Below are 24,604 nucleotides of genomic sequence, written 5' to 3'. Positions count from 1 at the left end.
CTCATAAATATCCCTAAAACCCGTATTAAAGGAAGTAGATGTGCAACTTGTTCTCCCATTTCCTCACTTTGCTGCCTTGTGAATAAACCCTTTCTCTGCTGCAAAACTCATTGTCTCAGTGATTGGCAAACTGTGTGATGGGCAAAACATGCCTGGTTCAATAACAGTTTTACCAAGAGGATGGTATTGGCTGAATGGAATATGTTTTTTACATCCAAGTGATAGGGTAGAATTTGTACTGTATAAAAGTTCATTTGAAAGGACAAGAGACTGGCACTAGGGAAATCAGTGAGGAGGTTATTTTAGCAATCCAAATTAACATGAATCCAATTCATTATAAATCAGAAGATGGCAGGGCCAAAGAGATTGAGATAGATACACAAGACAGCCTTAACAGTGATTTCTTAGAGTGAAATCTCCTGACCTACTAGCATTGGGATCTTCTGGAATTCTTAATTAAAATTCAGATTCTGGAGCCCCCAGTTGAAAACTTCAGAATCAGAGTTTGTACTTGTGTGGCGTCTAGAAAACTGTATTTTATAAGCTCCTTGGGTGTCTTTTTCTGCACACTAATATGGATGACCTCTACTTTGGGAGTTAAATGTACCAGACTTTGGTGACTAGCTCTCCAGTTTGAGGAAGAATAGAGGTTTTGCCTATGTTTCTTATTTGGGCACTGGAAACAGAATAGAATATGTGGTAGCTGTATAAGTCTCTAGAGAAAGTGACATTAGTGACTCTGTTGCTTCACAGGAAATACCTCCTAGCTCCACACTGAGATGCACAGCCCTTCAAGATTGAAACAGAATGACCTAAATACACACAGAGCTAAGGTATAAAATGACTTATATCAGTTCCCTTCATAAAGTTGGGAAAAGGAGCTGGGTGTTGGGAGACCACAGTTTCCTTTGTTTCTGTGCCTCTTGTGAAGAAGAAATGGCAGCTCTTGTTCTGGATAATCTAACCATATTTGGATAGATCACGGGCTTGAAAGACAGAGATGTTGTTTCCCTGGAAGTAGGAGACAGCTTTGTTACCTAACCACAATACCAAAGATAATGTTTCCATCTGGGGCAAAGGTTCAGGAGGTTTGCCTGTGGTTCTCTTTATCCTGGAGTTTCCTAAGCTTGGGATTTCTCATCCATGACATAAACCCACTGTGTATGTAGCATCCACCTGTCTTCTTTGCATCATTCCCACAGGACTTGGGAGGTAAGCGGAACTGGTATGAACACGAAGCTCAGTCTCCTTGCTGTGCTGTGAGTAATGAAATCCTTTGGTCTCTGACCTACGAGTCTCATGTCTTCTTCCATCATCCATGAAACTGTGGCAGACTAACTTGCTAGTTTGCAAGTAGGGTAAAATGTTGGTGCCTTCACAGTTCTTGACAGACTCTGGCCTCTCAGTTTCTAGAAATAAATAGAGTGAGGAAGGAGGGACTTGGCCCAAGGATTTGAGTGCACCAGAAACCCTAAACCAATGGTTCTCAAACTTGAACATTCATCAGAACCACTCAAAGTGCTTGTTAAAACCAAGGTTCCTGGGCTTCACCACCAGAGTTTCTGATTCAGCAGGTCAGGGATTAGATCTGAGAATCAGTATGTCTAATAAGTTTCCAGGTGACATTGACACTGCTGGTCAGGGAACACACTTTGAGAAACACTGCCCTAAAGAGACTGAATTTGGATTTTATTTAGAGTAAGCCTTAGGCCCTGTATGTTTGCAAGACATGATGGTCTTTGTTCCACCCAGCTCAGCAATTTTTTTTTCACTTCAATATGAAGCCTTCTTTTAGTCTGAATTTAGAAACAAAGCCTCAAAAGAACAAATACATAGAGATCAGCCCACTGGTATGAATGAATTTCCATTGCAGCATAGATGCTGAAATCAGGCATATCCTGGCTTTGTGAGGCAAGAAGGCAACAGGAGGCATAAGATCAGCAGGAGGGAAAGTTCATGGAGGAGGAGAAACAAGAGGCTGGAGCAAATGAAGGCAAAGCTGCAAAAATTATACCTTCACATGTGCTCAAACCTTTATCTGACTGCATCCCAACAGGCAGAAACTATTCAAAGGTACCTTGTCCTTAGCATAACCAGCCACATGGCCTTGGTAGAGACTTAAACCTTGGGGGAAACTACAGCCAGAGGTTTTGTCATATTCATACCAAATCCACTCTTGGTAGGGGGACCGAGGTGACCCACTCTTCATAAAGCTATTTTGATTATTACTTTGTGCTCCTTTTCTCCGTATTCGAAAAGTTAGTTCTGAGGCTTATTAATATGTAAACTTCTGTTTAAATTGTAGATCTCTGAAAATAATTGGTATGAATAATTCTTTTCAGCCAGTTGCAGGCTACGTCCAAAGGATTACTAGTTCTGTAACCACAGAAAGTATTAACTGTATGGTTAACTCTATGGTTGTCTTAAGTATCCTCATATTTTTCCTATAAACATTTAATTACTTCTAATATTGATATGAAACCATTAAGAATAGATAACATTTTCTAAAGGTTTTAGTTAAGTTGAAAGGGAGAATTTTGACTAATGAACAAAGGTAATTTCTACAAAATTAATATGTTTATCCTAAACTTGTCTAAACCAGCAGTTGTTGTTGCCCACTTTTCTTTTACCAGTCACCAGATATTCATTGAACAGTATGCTTCATGCTACAGCAGGAATATGCCCTGCCTGGAGAGAGAGGAGGGGATGGTCAGGTCACCTGGCCAGGGAGTGGTGGTCAGGAGGGCCTATTAGAAACAGGAGCCTTAAAAGATAAGAGGGAGTGCATTATTATGAGAGGGGCTGAAATTATCCATCTTGTAAGGAGAGAGCTTTTGGGACTGTTAACCATCTTATTAAAATAATGTCATAAAAAGATGCATTGTAATTATTGAAGGTCAAAACGAGAGTGGCAATTTAAGCCCTTTCTGGTATATTCGAGAAATCAGTCAATGCCTTGGGCTCTGCTCTGACAAGTTGATCTTATTCCTCTGCTTTTGATAACTTGCCCTGAAATCTTGGAGGTGCTGTTAGAAAATGTCCTTCACCTTATTTTTATTGCCAAGTTGCCAAGTAGTGGCCCCAGCCATAAGCAGGTCAAATTCAAACCCCATTCTATAGGAAGCCCGGCCTGGCTGCCTGGCCACTCTGGGCACCATATTCTAGACTGCAGTGGCTGCCGAGTTTACCTCCTCAGGGACCAATGGCAGGATTTACTTTGAGTTAGAAGCATCCTCTCTGAGGTCTACCCTAAGTTCCCATTGCTTCTTAATCTTCACATTTTCATTAGGCAATATTTCTACACACATGATCTTTACACCAACTAGTATGGTTTGAATCTCTGTCCCCATCAAATCCCAAGTCGAATTGTAATCCTTAATGTTGGTAGTGGGGCCTGGTGGGAGGCAATCGGATCATGAGGATGCTTAGCACCCCATGAATGGTTTAGTACCATCCTCTTGGTACTGTCCTCATGACAGTGAGTGAGTTCTCATGAGATTTAGTCATTTAAAAGCCCCTCCCCATCTCTCACTCCTGCTTCTGCCACGTAAGATGCCTGATTCTCCTTTGCTTTCTGCCATGGTTGAAAGTTTCTTAAGGCCCCACCCAAAGCAGGAACTGTGATGCTTTCTGTATAGCCTGTAGAATCACGGACCAATTAAACCCCTTTCTTTATAAGTTACCCAGTCTCAGGTATTTCTTTATAGCAATGCGAGAACAGATGAATACACCAACCATTCCCAAATATATACTCCTGACCCAGGCTTTTCTCTCAAACTCCAGTCATGACTGCTGCACACTTACATATGGATTTTTCTGTAAGAAGAGGGTGGGAACTAAGATTTATGAAGTGTCTATTGTGTGCTGCACACTAAATAGTATCTTAATGCATCAGGAATCATAGGTGGGAATGATGGAGACCACTTCTAGCTAATTTAAGCTGAAGGGAGCTTGCCAGAAGTAGATGGGGGAGCTCTTAGGAGGGCAAGAAAGGCTGAGAACCACATATAGGCATCAAGGTGTCCCAGAGAGTCTTGGGAGCAGGAGCTGTTTACAAGTCTCATCAGGACATTATCTCTGCAATGTTATGGATTCTGTTTTCAGTCTTTTATTCCTTTTGCTCACGACTCAAACTCCAGAGAGGGAGGATCAAGTTGGGAAAGGCTGGATCATATATCGAGTCCTTAGCTTGAAAAGGCAAGGTCATTCCTGTTAAAAGCCTCGCCCGAGTGCATCCAATGCGGAGAGATTCTTCCCTAAAGAAAATCAAGCTGTTTTCACTCAAAGTTGGCAGACTGGATGCTGGGTAGCCCCAAATCACACATGGCCACCTTGAGAGGTAGTTTCTGTTACCACTACTTGACAGATGAGAAACTGAAGCTCCAGGGGTTTCTGTAAGCTGCCAGGGTTGTGCCGCCTCATCGCTCTGCTGGCTGTCCTCCATGCTGCCCTGCCAGGCACCTCACGCTCCTCATCCTGCTCCTGTATTCCTCCCATCTCTCTGTATTCCATCAGCCAGGACTGAGCGTATCTCCCTCCCTCCATCATGGCTGCTCCTGCCTGAGCTGAGGTTCTAACGGGATCCACAGCAGTGGCTTTCTCACTTGTCTGCCTGCCTCTAGGTTCTTTTCTTCTTCCAGCATCGATTCACTTCAGTTGTATCATTAACTTGTTAAAATCTTTCAAAGGCTCAGTGTCACCAATCAGATAAAATTTAAATTCTGTAGCATGAAAGGCAAAGAAAGCCTACGCTCACCTTTGCAAGTTCATTTTTCATGATTCCCTGTACTCTCCAAAACCTTCATTGCAGGGCTCTGGCCTGCTGGACTCTTCAAGTGTCCCAACTGCTCCTTCCCTCTTTTCCTTGCTTTCTGTCAGGAAAACCTTTCCCATCCTAGTTATCCTGGTGGTTCCTAAGCAACATCTAAAGCCCATGTCAACCCACCTTCACTAAGCAACTTCCTCTAATTTCTTTGGGCTCAGTACTTTTTGGTATGTTCTGTATATAGACACATATGTAGATAATTCTAGACTAGGATGACTGGTTTACATATTTGTAAAAACAGTAGTGGTATTTAGTAGTACATATAATATTCATTGAAAATATTTTCTTTTTTTTTCGAGATGGAGTCTCGCTCAGGCTGCAGTGCAGTGGCGCCATCTCGGCTCACTGCACGCTCCGCCTCCCGGGTTCACGCCATTCTCCTGCCTCAGTCTCTGGAGTAGCTGGGACTGCAGGTGCCCACTACCATACCCACATGTCCAGCTAATTTTTTTTCTTTTTTGTATTTTTAGTAGAGACGGGGTTTCACCATGTTAACCAGGATTGTCTCAATCTCCTGACTGCGTGGTCCACCCACCTCGGCCTCCCAAAGTGCTGGGATTACAGGCGTGAGCCACTGCGCCCGGCCAAAAATATTTTCGAAGTTCTTACTATGTGCCAAGTACCTTACTCTTATTTAATCCCCACAGTTCTATCTGAGAAATGGATGCTACTCAGGAATAATAGCTAATGCATGATAGGTTTAATACCCAGGTGATGGGTTGATAGGTGCAGCAAACCACCATGGCACACATTTACCTGCATAACAAATCTGCACATCCACCCTGGAACTTAAAATAAAAAGAAGGAAGGGAGGCAGGGAGGGGAAAAGAAAAGAAAGAAAGAAAAAAAGGAAGGAAGGAAAGAGAGAAAGAGAAAAAGAAAAGAAAAGGAAAAGAAGGAGGGAAGGAAGGAAGGAAGGAAGGAACGAACGAACGAAAGAAAGAAAAGCTTATTATCATAATACCTATTTCGCAGATGAGAAAACAGAGGCTCATAGAAGTTAACTACCTTGGCCGGGCGCGGTGGCTCAAGCCTGTAATCCCAGCACTTTGGGAGGCCGAGATGGGCGGATCACGAGGTCAGGAGATCGAGACCATCCTGGCTAACACGGTGAAACCCCGTCTCTACTAAGAAATACAAAAACTAGCTGGGCGAGGTGGCGGGCGCCTGTAGTCCCGGCTACTCGGGAGGCTGAGGCTGGAGAATGGCGTGAACCCGGGAGGCGGAGCTTGCAGTGAGCTGAGATCCGGCCACTGCACTCCAGCCTGGGCTACAGAGCGAGACTCTGTCTCAAAAAAAAAAAAAAAAAAAAAAAGAAGTTAACTACCTTGTACGGGATGCAACAGTAAACAGTGGAGCCAAGATATAAGCCAGATAGTCTGACTCCAGAAGACTTGCCTGGAATCACTGTGTGCTGCCCTCCCCTTTCTGCTGTCAGACTGCAAATGTTTCTCAGCTGTAGAAACCATGAACATTTGCACTTTCCCAGTTCAGTGTCTAGCATAGAGCAGATAAGAAATACCTGCTGAATGCTATATAAGGAAATACACTCATGGAAGATCAAATTCCTTTGTGCTTGATAGGGCTCAGATAAGGTGCTGTCTGAGGGTGGAATCCTAAGGTGGAGGCAGGGACCACCTCTTGGGAACCATTTCAATGTCATAGTTTGCACTTACCACAAGCTTTTTCCTGATAGCCTCTAGTTTTTCAGTTGCTGCAGCCAGTTCTAAGTTTGCTTGGGCTAATGCTTGGCGTTTTGGCTCCACATCACAGTAGACCTGAAAATTCATGAATTCATAAAGATACAAGGAGGGTAAGTAATCATTCAATCCTAGATAGGATGGATGCTTTATAATTAAAATCTCTAATTCACCTAGCAATTTCTCTTTTTTTATTGAGATGGGGTCTTCTCATGTTGCTTAAACTGGTTTTAAACTCTGGGGCTCAAGGGGTCCTCCCACCTCAGTCTCCCAAAGTGCTGGGATTACAGGTGTATGCCACCACACCTAGTCTGTTATTTTTCAGACATGGTACCACCTAAAGGCAGAGCACAATCAACATAGCCTTCCACATTGTCTCTGGTCCACCATTATTTTACTTATTTCATCTGGACCTTAGAGTTACAAGTACTTGCATAAAATGTGATGTAAGTCAAACACCATTAAGATACTAAAATCAATTTATCATAAAATGTGAAGATACTCCTCATATTACTAGAAATTACATCGTGCAGAAACCATAGCCAAAGCCGAGATCATGTCTAGCCTTTAAGGCAGAAAATAACTGTGGAAAAATTCTCAACACAGAAAAGAGAGTGGGAGATATCCACACAACATCAACCACATTGTCACTTTCTTTTCTAAGTTCCCGACCACTTTAAGCACACGTTGTTTGAATGGGCCATCTGAGAATTTAGGTGGATCAATTTTTCTGCTGGTAGGGAGAGAGGGAGACAATTAAATTTTCTTTCCTATTTTATAGCAAAATAAGACAGAATGCAGCCACAGTCAAGCTCTATGCTTGTCTTTTCACCTATTATACAAGTAGAAGACAGGGCTGAGACATTTCGTTATGGAGAGAGGCTGTACATCAACCACAACCTGTCTAAACTCTTGTTTTATGAAGATTTCCACTAAAGAGAGAGATCAAGACAGTCCTATTCTTGTGGGCCCCACAGTATAAAGGAAATAGCCTGGCTTTATGAAAATTACTTTGGGAATTGAATTGACTATATTGACTTTTTCTAATTCCATATTTGAATATAACATACGACCCTCCAAGACAAAGATGAGAGTTCTTCAGAGTCGTGGGCCATGCATAGTTCCCTTATTAGATCAAGTGCTCTGCAAAGTGCTTGGGATACAGTTGGTTGGCGATAAATATTTGATAAATAAATGCATGAAATTATAATCTATCTCTACACTGCTGAAAAGTACAAATTTTAGATTAGATCACATATAGGCACAAAACTTACCTGTCATTAAAATACTAACGCAAAGAAATGGTTATTTCCTTATCTCACTATGTCAACAATACAGATGGTTTGAATATTTGCTTTGAGAGCAGGGGCCACATTTAATTTGAGGTGAATTCAGATTTGCAGTTGTTTTAAGTCAACAGGAATTAAATATTTAAATGTAAATAAGTAAAATTCATATATAAGTTTTCATCTAACTACTTATTGCTCTTTAATATAAAGCAGCCAATCACTCTACCCGAAAAAAAGATAGTTTCTAACATTTCAAATAACCTCCTGTAGATAACTGTTTACTCTAACATGCTCATGTGTTATTCTTCGAACTATATATCCTTATTCAGAAAACGAAATAACAAATTTTACTCTTTTTGCTGACCTAGAAATTGATGCGTTTGTGGCCCTTTGTGGATAACATCTGTAAACACTCAATTTAGGATTGATACCTCATAGAATTTAATGATGTTGATGACCCAGGCACAGAGGCCAGCTGCTGCAAAAGATTTGGTTCGAATCAGGTTTGGATTAAACTCCGGGTCTTTCAAATACTGTTCATTCACCACTTTTAGACAGTTCTCTGGAATGTGCTCTTTGTCGTAGTTCATTAATGCTTGCAAAAAATCATCAACCTGCAAAGCAAAAAGATTTATGGCAATGAACCCATTTTGGCTGCAGAGAAAATTCCAAGATCAAAAGTTAAAATCAGCTTTTAGGACTCACATTACAAAAGCAAAATTGGCAAGCTGCATTTATCCTACTGTTCGACTTTTTCAGTCTTTGTAGTATGAAGTTAGAATTAGCAATGGACACTTTTAAAACCTCTTCTATCCCGGGGTAAAATATTCAGTCCCAGCACAGGAGGTATTCACATTTTGAAGAAAAGGCAGGCAGAAAAGAAAAAGCAAAAACACACCAAAAAGCCCCTGTGCTTCACCTTCCTGTACATTAGTAACATTTTTCCAACCTAAGAAATCCATGTAATTTTCTCCCTCCTACACTTAACTGCTTTCATAATTTTGCAAATAATTAGCAACCTTCCACCTGCTGCTGGCATTGACTTAGGTATGCCGTAACTCCAAGCTAACCTCCAACTTGGCAAACAAAAACTGTAAGTGTAGAGAACATATACAGTAGATTACATTCAGCAACTGTGAAGATGATTTCTTCTGACCTGAACATCTTTTGCTATTAAGCATAACCATAGTACTGAAAACAGTATGGAAATTATCAGGGTTTTCATCTTGCCAGGCTACGCTGATACCTTTCCCATGAAGACTTTAGCTGCTTTCCAACTTCGGTCTTTGGGCACTCTTCCCCGAGGAGCCAGAAGGACCATCACGGCTGCAGTAACATTGGTAACTGCAATGGGCGGGTTGGGAAAGGCTTTCAGCTCACTGAGGTTGACCTGAAGAAAAATACGCATGTGCGCACACACACATAGACAGACAGACAGGATTAGGGGAGGTCTGGTGAAGCTCTGTAAGTTGTCATGCTAGTCTTCAGTGGCCTACTCTCCTTATCAAACGAGTCTCAATTTGGCAATTCTTTGCCACCTGGGGACTCCACCTTGGAACTCCAGGAGGTTCAATTCTTGCTGGGAACTTCTCTGATACTCTGGAGACATCACTGCCCTTTCTTGCCTCCAAGAAAAATGATCTATATATCAGTCCTGCAGAGCTCTGCCCACTGAGACCAGGACATACACACACGTGTGTGTATGTGTGTATATGTTGTAAGATATTTATAGGTTCTGTCCCACTATGTAATAGATTTGCATCTTAACCAAACCCCTCCCAGACACATAATTCCTTAATTCAGTGTCTCTTAGGTTTGTTTTTCTGTCTTACATGTACAAGCAAGAAATATCTTCCATTACACTACAGGGACTCTCAACTAGGAGAGGGCCAAGATAGGCTGAACCTTCTTCTCTACTCCTTTATCGCCTCAGGTCAGACCATTGATTAATCCAACAGATGATGTTAATAGTATAAATTATATGGTATCAGGGCAAATACTATGAGGCAGGAACTAGCACATATAAGAAGCTCATGTAGGCTTATGATATTTAATACATGATTTAAAAACCAAAACCAACCAGGTATTTCCTATGATATTTTATGTGCTATGTAATACACTCTTGCTTATAAAACCTTATCAAATGTTGAACCTGATTCTGCTCCCTTATCAGAAGCTGCCTATTTATTTGGTATATGATTACAAAGAATGGAAAGAGAGTGAAAGCAAGAACAAAAACAAATACTTAAAATATGCTAATAATTGGGAGCTGGCTAACCAAGATTCTTTTATAATTTAGAAATATACACAGCTTTATAAGTGGTGCTATTTTGCCTGAGTAAAGAGTAATTATTCAGAGAAAAATTTGCAAATTTAGAGAAACACAATAAAGAAAATAAATATTCCATTACTCAGAGATAACCAATTAATCTTACTTTTTGCCAGTCTTTTTCTGTGCACATATTCTTACCAAAAGAATTAGTCATATGAAATACCCTATTTTATAATCTGCTTTATTCACTTAATATATCATGGTTAATGTGTCACATTGCTAATTAGCATTTGACAATATTATTTTAAAGGCATAAGGGTATTTGAAGGTGTAATAATTGGAATTCTATCATGGTATGTTTCCATTTAACATTTTTCAGTTTTATGGAAATACTGTAAGAAATACCCATGTAAGTATCTCTTTAGTCACAGTCAAAATTATTTTCTTCAAAAAAATACTTAGAAAACGAATTCAGTATTTCTATGAAGAACAGTGAAGATCTAGATTCTTTACTTTTTGAAATGGAATCTGAAGAATCTCAGGCCCAGTGATTTTCTGAGCTCTCCCCAGAGGACTGGGAGAAGACCCCAGGATGAGATTAGCTGCAGGCTCTTAAAAGAACACTGCCCTCCATTTCACTTTCCCTAACAATATGCTTGTGATGAACACAGCTTACTTTCTAAGAATTTGAGTGCTTAGGGAGGTTTCACCAACAACACGAAACTCAAAGAAATGGTGGGGACCAAACCTATGTATCTTTGCTCCCATTGTTCTTTCCATGAGGGTCTCTCATCAGTGCTACTCTTTATATTCCAGAGGAAATAAAGAATCCTTGGCCTAGTTCTTAAAGCAACACATGATATGAAAAATTGGATTTGGGTCAAATCCAGTTACCAACAATCCAGTTGCCTTTCATAAGAGTATAAATCCCATGCTGTTGGAAATATTCAAAAGGAGACTGCTTATTGGGTTGCTGTAGCACAGAGTCCTGGATGGCAAAAAAAAGTTGAACTATAATGACAACCTCAAAGGTTTGTCTCAACTTTAATATTTCATGGGTGTTTCTTTCCTTTTAAAATACTTTTTCGCTGCATGGGCTACACTCTCAGTTCAGTTATTCAAAGTCTAATAAGCTTTAAATATTACTCTGAAGAAACTCAGGGACCAATAAATCATCTTTACCCTGTTGAGTGTATTGAGTGCAGCTGTAGCAGCCACCAGTGCAGGCTCAGCCTTGAGTAAGTCAGCCTCGCATTCTCTCTGTTTCTGGAACACTTCAGTCTGAATGGCTGTCACCTAATTAGAGACAAAAAGCACACAAAGCTATACAAATTATTATCACAGATATCTCTAAAGAGAAATGGAGGTTGACTCAGATGCACTGCTAAATAATTCATTTCTCTGTACTTTGAACAGGTGAGGAATTTGTTAAATAGACTAATTTTCCTTTAGACATAGTATGTATACAAAGTTTTGTAAATGTAAAAAACACACAGTAACAAATCTCAATATAAATGGATTCAAGTTTCAAAATGCTCCAAGAAAAGCTTTGACTCATTTAATTATAAGGTACCACTAATAGTAAAAGCAAAATTAAGTGATTCCTCTGTTCTTCAGTTTTCTTTTTTAAAGAGTCCTGGATTAACAAACATCTGGGTTAGCTTAGTAACCTAGACCACAAAATATTCTTGCTAGGATTCTCTAATTTTTGCTAACTTTTGCTTAGAAGCCATGTTGGCTATTACTAAAGAACAGATTTGAAGCTCTTTTGATCAACTATCTACAATATATTCTATTCTGTGGTTGTGGATTGCATGCCTAACTATAAATAAAATGTTAGTGAAAACTACTGGTTGCTCCAAGGACATGGTAAGAAACCACAGATACAAGAGCCCACATCTGCCTTTGGTATTGGAACGATAACATTGATACCCACTCTCCTCTTGTGGATCCAGTGGCACCTCTTCCCAGGACACAGAGGGTGCTGCATCAGCCTTCTGACATGATATATAATATAGAGGAAACTCATGCTGGTAAACCTGAACCAAACCAAAATGAGAAGCGAGGGCGGAGGTGGGAGGTGGCTTATCCTCCCCTTAAGATACCTATAGAATCTGAAAGGCCAGGAAGAGTGAATTTTTAGTCCTCAGTAGAAATTTGAATTTCAAAGCTGTGGCACTAGGCACCAGGATCTAGCCACCATGGGAGATGGTTCCTGTGGTGATGGTGATTGTGGAATATAAAGTGTGAACAAAAGTATATTTCTTCAGATGTGTTTGAAATGAACAAGTTTAACTATACCATAAAATTAAACACTGCTCACAACAAATTATGTTGTCTACTACAGCTTTATTAGCAGTAATTACGCTTCTCCTGATTAACCATTATTTTGCTGTGTACTGTACCTTTTATGAAGATAATTGGTTCGGGGTAGATATGTGACCTCCTGCTAATATACACACAGCTATTGTTAATGTAAATAAGGAAACCCTGCATGTTTACTGAGAACTACTCAAAAACCACAACCCTCAAAAACTGCCAGGAATGGACCATGAAAATTTTCTGTATGCTACAGAACACTGCTACAGATAAACGAGTTTATGTGAGCAAAGGAGTTATCACCTCAGGTTTATGTAATTACCATAAGGATACAGTGAATCTATAAATGCTATTTGTTGCCATTTATAATGGCATCATTAAAAAATCATTTTAAATTGGACTCAGGATCATAGGTTTTTAGTACTGGATAAAACCTTAAAGAGTACTTCTTTTAAGTGCTCTTTCTTCCTTTTTTTTTTTTTTTTTTTTTTTTTTTTTTTTGTTTTTGAGACACAGTTTTGCTCTGTCACCCAGGTTGGAGTGCAGTGGCATGATCTTGGCTCACTGCAACCTCCACCTCCTGGATTCAAGTAATTCTCCTGCCTCAGCCTCCCAAGTAGCTGGGATTACAGGCGCGCTCCACTACACCCAGCTGATTTTTTATATTTTTACTAGCGGGGTTTCACTGTGTTGGCCAGGCTGGTCTTGAACTCCTGACCTCAAGTTATCCGCCTGCTTCAGCCTCCCAAAGTGCTGGGATTACAGGCATGGGCCACCACGCCTGGCTAAAGTGCTATTTCTATCAGCCTAGTAGCTGCTACTCATTTCTGACTCCTTTACTATTAATGGAGTATTTTTCGTTTGGGTAATTTTTATAAACAAAACAATTTTGAACATTAAATAAAAACCCACTCATACAAATGAAGAAAATTCTCAGGTTGGTCAACTTATTTCTCATTCTCAATACCTCTCACCCTAAGGTGCAACAATACTAGAGGAGTGAAAATTCTGTATATCTCAGTAAGCTGTTAAGCCAGTGTACAATTTCCTTTGCCCAGTGGCTCCTAGGTATTGGTCAGCAATGCTCAACCTATAAAACAAGAGAAGAGTTGCATGGAGTGCCTAGAGAGTGTGCTTTTCCCTTACCCTGTAAGTTAAAGCAGGAATTTGGAGACAGTTTCACCCATGGGCAGACAAGAAATTCTCTGCCTTGCATTCATCAACAGCCCCTTGCAGAAGTTCTTAAGATTTAGTGGTGAACACAGGGAGAGGATAAACAGAATAAAGTCCCAAAAACTGCTTGTTATGAGCTAAATTGTGTCCCCCCCCAAAATTCATATGTTGAAGACCCAAGCTCAGAATGTGACTGTATTTGGAGACAGGGCCTTTACAAGGAGGTCATTAGGGTGAGCCCTAATCCAAACTGACTGGGGTGAGAAGTTCGGACACACACAAGAGACATCAGTGGAAATAATCACGGAGAAAAGATCACGTGAGGACACAGCAGAAGGCAGCCATCTGCAAGTCACAGAAAGAGAAACCTAACTTACCAATACTTTGATCTTGGACTTCCAGCCTCCAGAACTTGGAGAAAATAAACTTCTACTGTTTAAGCCTCCCAATCTCCCAAAAGACCCCATGTGGTATTTTTGTCATGGCAGCCTTGGCAAGCTGACACAGTACACTTATCAGCCTTTGGATTGTAAGAATTTCCTTATGATCCTCTAAAACCCAGGCCCACCCACATTCAGAACAGAAACACACACAAAAACTGATAGCCATTCCAAATCAAGATTGATGCTCAACTTTTGAAGCGATGATATTAGCGCTTCAATTTAGAAGGTGCCTCTACTCATGAAGGTTTACACTCCACTCAAGGGAGAACACAATTGGAAAGCAATCAGAGAATTCTTAGCATTTTAGAATTTGGAGCTGAGAAGCCAAACCAAGGTGGAAGAAGAACTAATTTTCACAGGCTTGATGATGCTTGTGTCACTTGAAGTCATTGCTGGCAATGCCAGTGGTTCAAATTGCCCTTGATTACCTTATAGATTTGAAGCAATGATTTCAACCTGCTTCTCTACATGGGCTGTCGAGGTTCACGGCAAGACATTCTCTAACCCCAACATTAGTTTAGTCATATTAAACGTGGCTGTGTACTTTGTGAGCTGTGAAGCATTACTTTTAAATTAGTGCCTATGTTTGAAGACTTGAGACCCCAATTTCATAGGACCAGAAACAGTCCATATTCACCCCCTTTAGTATGGCATAGCATAGTATCTAGCACATTGCTGAACATATGACAAATGTGAGCCCACAGCAGGGACTCAGGTGTTGATGAATTTCTAGATGCTTCCTAGTTTAATTACGAAAGAACTTTCTTCCATGAATACCTAATTTACAGTAGTTCCTTCCCACCATCATGTCTCTCTACTTGATTTTCATCAGAGCACCTATCTCGATATATCCAGCTTCTCAATGTGTGACTTGTCTCCTGTCAGTCTTTTCCATTGCAATGTAATCTACACGAGAGCACCCTGCTTGTGAAATATCCCTAATAGTCTACAACAGTGCCTGGTGAAAAAATAGACGTTAATATTTGTTATTTATAATTAAATTAAGCTCCAATGAAAATGCTTAGAAGTATTATTTTTATGTCTTGGTATGGATTAAACATAAAAAATAGTATGTGCCTTCTTTGTGTTTGAAGTTCACTAAACAACCTGTCAGATGAGTTCTAATTTGCTAAAACTTCTTTCTCCTTTTATGAGGGAAATTTTTCCTTAAGAATTCACATGTAAAAATGCAAAAAAACCCCTCTTTATATTTTAAGTTTCCAAAAGTATCTGTGATGATAAGTTATGATATAATAACCACTAGAACATCACACGTTTGTGTAATACCTGAAAAATACTCCCTGGGTAGAATTAGCTCATGGTGATTGTATCATGTGTGATAACTAATTGCTCAATGTAATAATATATTTTGTCTTTTTTGCTCCTCTTTGATGGAGAATGGGGTCTCATTATGTTGTCCAGGCAGGTCTCGAACTCCTGGGCTGAAGCAATCCTCCTGCCTCTGCTTCCCTAAGTGCAGGGATTACAGGCATTAGCCACTGTGCCCAGTCCAATAATATACTTTTAAGGACATTCTCCACTTATCTGCAACTCAACAGAAACATTTACAACTCAAATTAGGAATTTTATGCCCGCTGATCACATAGGGCGTGCCAAATGTGTCTTATCTTCAATTTTAAATGCCATAATCTTATTTCTTAAAACTGTCTGTTTACAGTTTTGATGTTCAACAAACTTTTCAACTCTTTAGTTGTGCAAGGAAGACACGCTCAATACACATTGGAAAACAAGAAAAACAACTCAATTGTATATGAATGGCAACACCACTAGAAAAACTCACATATTTTCAGGTAACCTAAAAGGTAAGAAAAATGGCATAATCACTACCGATTCAATGGCTGTGAGAATGTTAGCAACTTACAACTTTTTATTAATTAGGCCCTGATTATAATCTTTTGTCTAAAATAAGAAATTTTTACTTTAAACATATACACTCAATTTTTAAATAAATATGTATTAAATTTTTTGTTTACTATGGTATTTCTTTTGAGAAATCAGATGTACAAAACTATGTCTTCCATTTGTAGCTGATGTTTTGGTAAAAGAAGATGACAAAAGACATTGTATTTATTTCAGAATTGCTAGAAACCTGAGTAGAAAGCAAGCAGAATCTATATAATGTTAAAAGGAATTATTTCCAACAATAAAACATAATACAGAATGCCAGGGCCTCAATCGAATCAAAAAGAACAAATTTAGCTTAGGACTTAATAATAAACTCCAGTTGTATTATTAAAATGCAAAATTTGAAAACCATCTTGCAAAGTGATGGAATGGGCTTTGTTAACAATTGAGTTGTTCAATTTGCCTAAAAAGTGGAAACCTTTAAAAACCTCAGAGGTGACTTCCTGACCTTTACTGTAATACAAATAGGCCTGATGTTCAAGATCCACATCCATTATATGCTTGAATGAGCTCAGTATTTATTGTTCTTTCATATCATTAAAAGAGCTAAAAGGTTGGGGAAATGCATAATGTAAAGAAAGGTCAAGTGGTAATCATGGTGTGAAATGCTGTTACATGTGTAACTATAATAATTCTTTAGACTTTACGCTCCCTGGAGAGGAAGTTGTTCAAAATTGTTCACCTACCAAGGTTTATTTTGTGCTAAATATAGCTCAGTACTCTAAATGGTGGAATTAGCCTGACCTTTCGCTCCTCAGCATCAGCCACAGTCTTTTCCCGGCTCACTTTCTCCGTCTGAAGGCCGATCTTTGTGATCAGAGCTTCCGCATCGTGATTTCTCAGTTGCAACTCGGCTTCTTGAGAGGCAAGTCTGGCTTTTAGATCTCCCACCTAAAGCAAAAGTCTGACGTCACTGGCCTTGTTCACAACAAATCCCAGGTAGAGCTTATGATTGGGAATGAATTCAGGGATTCCTAACAATTTGTATCTTGCATCTGTCTCTACCCTGATTTTCACTGTCTTCTGATTTGCACAAATGCAGCCACATTGCTTTTCTCCACGTGAGAACAAACAGAATATTTTCTAATGATTTTGCAGGACATATAATTATTTTTTGTCAGTACTAAGAGGTTGAGTCGGGAAGTTGCTCTTCCCTCTGTCTGACCACATGCTCCTCCAGCCATGTCTGCTTTTGGGTTCTAGGCAGCTCGGGCTCAAGGAAGCAGAGGTCGTGGGAAGACATACTTGGTCACGACCTGGAAGAACTATGCCTCTTCACTGTCCAACAGAAGGTTGCTGGAGGCTTCAGTAAGTTGAAGACATGAATACTCCTTGCCTGACTGCAGATTAATTGGCTGCATATTAAAATGCCCACTGTGGCCGCGGCGGTGGCTCACGCCTGTAATCCCAGCACTTTGGGAGGCCGAGTCGGGCGGATCACGAGGTCAGGAGATCGAGACCATCCTGGCGAACATGGTGAAACCCCATCTCTACTGAAAATACAAAAAACTTAGCTGGGCGTGGTGGCGGGTGCCTGTAGTCCCAGCTTCTAGGGAGGCTGAGGCAGGAGAATGGCGTGAACCCGGGAGGCGGCGGAGCTTGCAGTGAGTGGAGATCGCGCCACTGCACTCCAGCCTGGGTGACAGAGCGAGAGTCCCGTCTCAAAAAAAAAACCACACACACATAAAATGCCCACTGATAGGTCTCACCTCTTCCCATCAAATGGAAAATGGCCCTCTTGATTTTTTTCACCTCATTGATGATCGTGAAGCTAACCCAATATTCAACTTAATACCTACTAAGAAGAGCAAACCGTGTGTTTGAGGTATTACTATGCTGTGGCCAAAACTCAGTGAGCTTCAGGGACATACATGTCTCCCATTGGTCTATCACTAAATAACCTTACTGAGCTCTTGGAGAACTTAGCCTTCCAAGGAATCCATAAATTCATCTGCTAAAAAGAACCGTCCACTTTTTTGAGCTAAAATTTCATTAGGTTCAGAAGGCATTACTAGGTTCCTCAGTTTGAAGGTCATGTAACTAAAAGCAGAAGTGAGGTAATAGAGAAAAAGACATGACTCAGTTCTCAGAAATATCTGAAAGCAGCTTTATACATCACAATAATTCTCTCTTCATTACATTTCTCTTCCAAAAGTGTAAGTATTACCATTTTTAAAAATCACAGCAGCAAAGAACAATCATAACCATTTATTTTAACTCAATTGCTAAAGACATTTCAGTGGTTTCATCTTGTGGAACAACATCCCATTACTATATCCAAGTAATCTTGTAGTTTCCATCCAACACAGTATATTCACACTCTACCTAAAAAGCATGATTACTACTATGACTGCTACTTGTACTATTATAGATTAAGCTATGACTGATTTTTCAGCCTCTCTATGAATTCAGGGTAACTTTGCATACTGACATGCTTCTCCATTCTTTTTAGCCATATGAAACTAGTGTTATGTTAGGCCATAGTCAAAAGAATCATCTATCAGGAAAATGCAAGTAAAAACACACCTATTAGAATGGGTAAAATAAAAATCAGAGATACCACCAAATTATTGCAAAGAAGCTGAGAAACTGGCTCTCTCATACACTGCTGGTAGTAATGTATAATGTCACAGCCATTCTGGAAAGTATTTGCCTGTTTTCTATAAATGTAAACATGCAAGTACCAAACAATTCATTTTTGGTCATTTGTGGATTTATGTTTACAAAAAGAAACCTATACATGAGTATTCATAACAGCTTTATTTATAATAGCCAAAACCCAGAAATAACCCAGATGCCCTTCAGTGGTTGAATGGTTAAATTGTGCTACTTCCATTCTGTGGAATACTATTCAATAAAAAAGGACAAATTATGGATACACCTAATACCTTGGCTGGATCTCAGGGAAATTATGCTGAGTGAAGAAAACCAATAACCAAAGGTTACATATTTTATGACTCCATTTGTATAGCATTTTTGAAATGACAAAATTACAGAAATGGAGAATAGATTTGTGATGGCCAGGAACTAGGATTCAGGAGGTGGGGAGGAAGTGGGGGTGACGTAGGTGTGGTTATAAAATGGTAACATGGAATATTTCTGTAGATGGAACTTTTCTGTGTCTTGACTGTGTGAGCACCCAGACCTACAAGTGATAAAACTGCATAAAACTAAACACACACACACACACACACACGTACAAGTAAAACAGGAAATCTGAATAAGGTCTGTGGATTGTACCAATGCCATTTTCCTGGTTTTGACATTGTACTAGTTATGCAGGATGAACCTACCATTGAACCCATAAGATGTGACAGGGACCTGTCTGTAGTATGTTTTGTAATTTCTTCTCAATCTATTATCATCTCAAAATAGAAATAAAGCAAAAAGAATCACCCAGGAGACTAGGACAAAATTATGTTATTTCAAGCCCTAATTTCAGTTTCTAAGGAAGCTGTTAACTCTGAAATATTCAAAGTGACTGAAGCTGTGGAAGCAAGGCTTTATCTACGAAGAAAGGTCACTAGGACTATCTGTGATGACCTAAGCTGACTTCTAGAGAGAGGTTATTTGGCTATAAAAGGGGCTTACAGCTTTACTGTAAAGAATGAGCATTGCTAAGGTTTTCAAATGACATGGCATTCCTTAAGGCGGACCCTTAGAGGATGCATGCCCCAATATATAGGCATTACGCTCTTCATACAACCTGATCTTACGCTATATGGCTCTCCAATTCTCCACATAGGAAACCACCCTTCCTTTTTATAACCCACTTATTTCTAAAACTGTCATGTAGCTGTTGAATATTCCAACCACGTTTTTGATATTAGGAGCATTCTATGCACAAATACCTAATGAAAAGAAATCACCGTCAGTCTTTCCATCAAGACTTCATGTGTCAATCAAGACATCTTGTGTCTATAGACTTTCTGCCTGGGGTTCTTAGCTAAGGGGGAGTAAAGAGACTCAAGCAGCCCTGGACTTGGCACACACAGTGAATTAGCTCTCCCTTCTCCTGCTCCTCTCCCATCCCCTTGACTCATCAATATATAACTGAGGTGATTATTAAGAAATCACAGTCTCTCTCCTCTTCTTTTTTCCTATGGCTGAGATGCTGCCACCACTGCAATGGTTCAGGATGGTACTCCACTTGCTTTTAGCTCTGTCATTTGGGAAAACAACCCTTTAAGTATGGCAGAAGCACTTATTTCCTTTTAAGTATGGCACAAGCACTTTGCCAAGGATGCCCCCACAGTATTGAAAGCTCAGTTTGGGTGACAACACTATCATTTCCTGATAGTGGGCAAAGTCAACAGGTTCAGTTTGGGATGACATTCAAAGGGATATAAATGCTTTGTGACACAGAGCTCCTTCCTTGTCTTATTTAGCACAACAAGACTCCAGGGAAAATCTTTCTTACAGAAAGCCGTCTTGATTTAAATGAGATAGACAGATAGAAGAAAACAGACATGGAGAGGGGCAAAAGACAAGAAAGTAAAATAAAGTGTGAATAAAAAGAATCAGGAAAGACAGACTTTTTTATTTTTTATTTATTTATTTATTTTTTTAAGACAGGGTCTTGCTCTGTTGCTCAGGTTGGAGTTGAGTGGCCCAATCAGCACACTGTAACCTCAAACTTTTGGGCTCAAGGGATCCTCCTGCCTCAACCTTTCAAGAGGCTGGGTGTACAGGTGTGCGCCACCATGCTCGGCTCATTTAAAAAAATTTTGTGGAGATTGGGTCTCATTTTGTTGTCCAGGCTGGTCTCAAACTCCTGGACTCAAGCAATCCTCCCCCTTCAGCCTCCCAAAGTGCTGGGATTAAAAGTGTAAGCCACCATGCCTGGCCTAGATAGGCATTCTTTGAGAGGAAAGGAGAAGGTGCACAAATATGGATATGCTATTTGTGGGTTTCCTAGTAACTATTCTTAATGCCACTTGATCCCAACCATCCTGGAAACCTCCTCACTCTGGTTTCTCTTTCCTAATTGTAGTCCATCTACTCACTATTAGTACAGATCACAGTGTTTTGAACACAGAGTCATTCTCGGTATAGAAAACTAAGAGGGAAAGAGGCAATTGTGCTTTGGCCCAGAGTGACTGAAGGACGTGGCCAGAGAGCCCTTCAGAGTGAAAAGGTGCCCATGTGAAAAGGTGCTCCCTCCTTCGGGTCTCGGTTTATTTCAAGCCTAGCCACAGCTGGGTTACCCAGGCCACTTGGGGAAACCACTGGCCCAATCCTTGTAAAGCATATCAGAGTCTGACCTGACAACATTCACTCTGAGGCCACCAGTATTTCTAGTCTTGAGGTGATCACTACAGAGAATTCTTCTCACTCCAGCTCTAAGTCCTGGCTGGCTCAGAGAAAGGCTGGGCTACTCTTCAAAGTCTCCAGAGTCTCTCATTCCAATGTCTTCTTTCCAGCCACAGAGAGGCAGCATGGTGCCATGGACAACTCACGAGCATCAGCGCACCACATACCTGGGTCTAAAACCCAACCTCACTGACTCTCTGGCCTTAAACTCTTCACGCCTCATATATAAAATTATAGTAGCAACACCTACTTCATGAAATCCTTTATTTTTTAACAACTAAATAATGATGATATGTGTACAGAACCACACATGATTAACATCCTGTGCTGATTCTCTCCTGATTTACCCCTGCAAGTTAGAGACGTCACCCTTTGAGGGAGCAGGGGCCTTAGGACTGAGGACACAGATGAGCCTGGACACTTTTATCTCAGAGAGCTGGTGGCTAAGAGGAGCAGACCAGTCACTAAAGTAGGAGAAACGACTCTACTTTGGGATCTCGCCACAGTCATTAGCCAGAAAATGATGCCTTCACTGGAGGTTGAGAATCTGAGACCAAAAAAGATACTGGTCCATCCTAGGATGATAAAAACTTTGACGACAAGTGCCGTGCACTGAAGAAGTCACAGACAAGTGAGGCAATCGGCTGTGTCTGCTCCTTCAGTATTCCACACTGCCTTGCACTGAGTCAGGCCGGGAAGAGAAGGCTTCTCCCTAATCCAGCTGTGACACAGTAATCAGCCAACTCCATTGTAGGCTTTGGAAAGCAGTAGCAGTGTGTTCTTGGTGTCATGAAACTGTAAATTTCACCAGTTGGCATCTTATAGAAATGGATTTGGGGGAAGGGGGGAGGGATAGCATTAGGAGATATACCTAATGTAAATGACAAGTTAATGGGTGCAGCACAGCAACATGGCACATGTATACATATGTAACAAACCTGCACGTTGTGCACATGTACCCTAGAACTTAAAGTATAATAATAATAATAAAATAAATAAATAAATAAATAAATAAATAAATAAATGGATTTAGTAGTGCTTCAAAAGGAAATATATTTTTCTATTAAACAGCATAAATGTCACTCAGTAATAACACATCCTGGTCATACCTGAGAGGCTGTGGTTTTTAGTTTTTGGATGCCGTTCACCAGATGTTCTTTTTTCTTGGATACCTCATTTTGCTTCTTCTTCAACAGGTTCTTAAACAGTGATATTTGCTCTAGAAAACTCTTTGGGGTGGTATAGTTGTGCCTTCTCTCATTCCGGTAGTATCTGGTGCTCATTTCATTTACAGTGGTGTGGACATGTGCCATGAAAAGGCTAATAGAGTCTTTGTGCAGTGGCTGAAAACGTAAACATTACAGTTCATGTGAAATCCTTTCAAGTTAAAAATACAACTAAAAAAAAAACAGAAGAAAAATCAAGAAAATGATCATTTTTTTTCTAAAAGTCAGAAAAAGATTATAGTATAACCTAGGAAAACTTATTTAATCTTTAAGCATTATCCACAGGATTTGGGAGATTACAATAAAGCATTCAGCTTGACTAACCTTCTTCTTGCCAAGTAGGACAAAGGGTTTTTATGCGCTCCACATACCAAACGCAAAAGCCAACATATACAGCTCTTCACAACTTGATTTGTATCTACCAAGTGTGTGAAAGAGAAGGTGGAGAAACAGACATGATATCCTGAGAAATATTTCTGCCACTGCTTTCAAACTAAGCTTTAGACAAAGAGAAGCAATAACCCTGCAAAGTCACTGGAAAAAAAAAAAAAGCCAAAACTTAGAAACTCACAGTTTTGTGAGAACTCATGTAAACACAAACTGGATAGTAGGGTATAAATGTCACTGCTGCTGGGAGAAAAATGTCATGACCATTTCTATTCTTATTTGGCAAAGAAAACCCACAAAAGAGCAACTCTCCTTCAGTGAGTTACTGGAAGACCCCCCACTATACATTCCTTCTATTTTGTCCTCTACGACTTCTGAAGTAGTTAACTTTTTAATTTGTGGAGTCACATCTCCCTCATTTTAATGATTATTTATTGCATTCTGTACAAGATGAACCAGGTTCAATTAATCAAGGGAAGCCTAAAAATCAATTAATATGAATTAAATGAGCTACACCAACTCTTAGGAAAGTCACACATAATTTACCAAAGTGTTGTCAATAATGCCCAGACATCTTTGGGAAAACTGCACACAAGTGGCTGGTGATGCAGTTAAACGTTTCAAACCTGCACCATTAATATTACAAGCAGAGGGGTGAGGAGAGATAGGTCAATTCTTGTTGGTGAAAAACAACTGCTCCTGAACAATGTCTTTAAACAATCAACTTTCCAACATCATGACAAATTCCCGAGTGGGTTTAAAATACCTCCATATTGGATTGTGCTGCGTATTAAAAATCCATCTCACCAGTAACTGAAATAATGTATTACTAAAACAAAAGTTAAAAATAATGTGATATAAATTCTGAATATTCTTGGTTTCTAGTGGACCCTATTGATACAAATATATTTCCAAACGGTGGACTCAGAAAAATAAAATTTATGAAGAAGTTTATATAAACTTCATATAAATCATAATTCTTTGGAGACTTTATTTTTACAAGAGCTTGACTTCACTACAGACATGTGCAGGAATTTAACCTGTCCTGTCTTGTTTTAATGGGAACTAAAGGTACATACATACCTTTCTACAATATAGATAAATAATTCCTCAGCCAAGTGTAACCTCCTTACAGGAAGAAAAAAAAAAAAAAGAAAGAAAGAAAAAAAAAAACCACTCTGGCCTCTGCCCAGCCATGATCCTTATGAGGAGGCTCCTTGGAGGCGCTGAAAGCTCTCTTTAACAACAGTTTCATTTGTAAATCGGGGATGGAAGAAGTGGTTTCCGGTAGAGCTGAAAGTGGCCCGAGACAACTTGTCTCAATGGGGTAAAATAACTATTGTTATCGGGCTTAACAAAATGGCACAGCATGGGAGACTCGCTGAGCCAGGGAGCAGCTGGTTGTAATTCACACTGTTTTTCAGAAAACTCTAATCGTTCCAGAACAGACCTCTTTGATGACTGGTCTTCCCTGCATTCTCAATTTGTCACTTTCTCTTATGATAAGGTCAGTAGTGACAGCACTTCCTGACATTAACAGCTGTGGCTTTTAAAAGGGTCATTGTAGAACTACTAATTGCAGTAATTTCATTAGCATAAATTATTTATTCTGCCATTCATTTATCTCGTTTTTTTTTTTTTTTTGGTGGGGGGCGTGGGGGAGAGTTGAGAGGAGCTGCTGCTGGTGCCGCTGCAGCGAGGGCTACACAATGCTGTATTTTTCACTTTGAG

General features: G+C 39.9%; 1 protein-coding gene across 1 annotated transcript in view; it reads right to left on the bottom strand.

The window, feature by feature from the left end:
• The window catches only part of DNAH11 (dynein axonemal heavy chain 11), a 372,580-nt gene that overhangs the window by 118,125 nt on the left and 229,851 nt on the right, over positions 1–24,604 (bottom strand). The window contains exons 57-62 of the mRNA XM_050784822.1: positions 22,370–22,603; positions 16,692–16,838; positions 11,269–11,382; positions 9,061–9,204; positions 8,246–8,428; positions 6,502–6,603 (exon numbers count right to left, since the gene is read on the bottom strand). Of these exons, the coding sequence (XP_050640779.1) occupies positions 6,502–6,603; positions 8,246–8,428; positions 9,061–9,204; positions 11,269–11,382; positions 16,692–16,838; positions 22,370–22,603 (924 nt within the window). The remainder of the gene's footprint in view (positions 1–6,501; positions 6,604–8,245; positions 8,429–9,060; positions 9,205–11,268; positions 11,383–16,691; positions 16,839–22,369; positions 22,604–24,604) is intronic.

Source organism: Macaca thibetana, chromosome 3 (assembly GCF_024542745.1).
Source record: "Macaca thibetana thibetana isolate TM-01 chromosome 3, ASM2454274v1, whole genome shotgun sequence".
NCBI lineage: Eukaryota > Metazoa > Chordata > Mammalia > Primates > Cercopithecidae > Macaca > Macaca thibetana.
The sequence above is the reverse complement of the archived record's forward strand: the minus strand, read 5'-3'. Positions and strand labels throughout refer to the sequence as shown.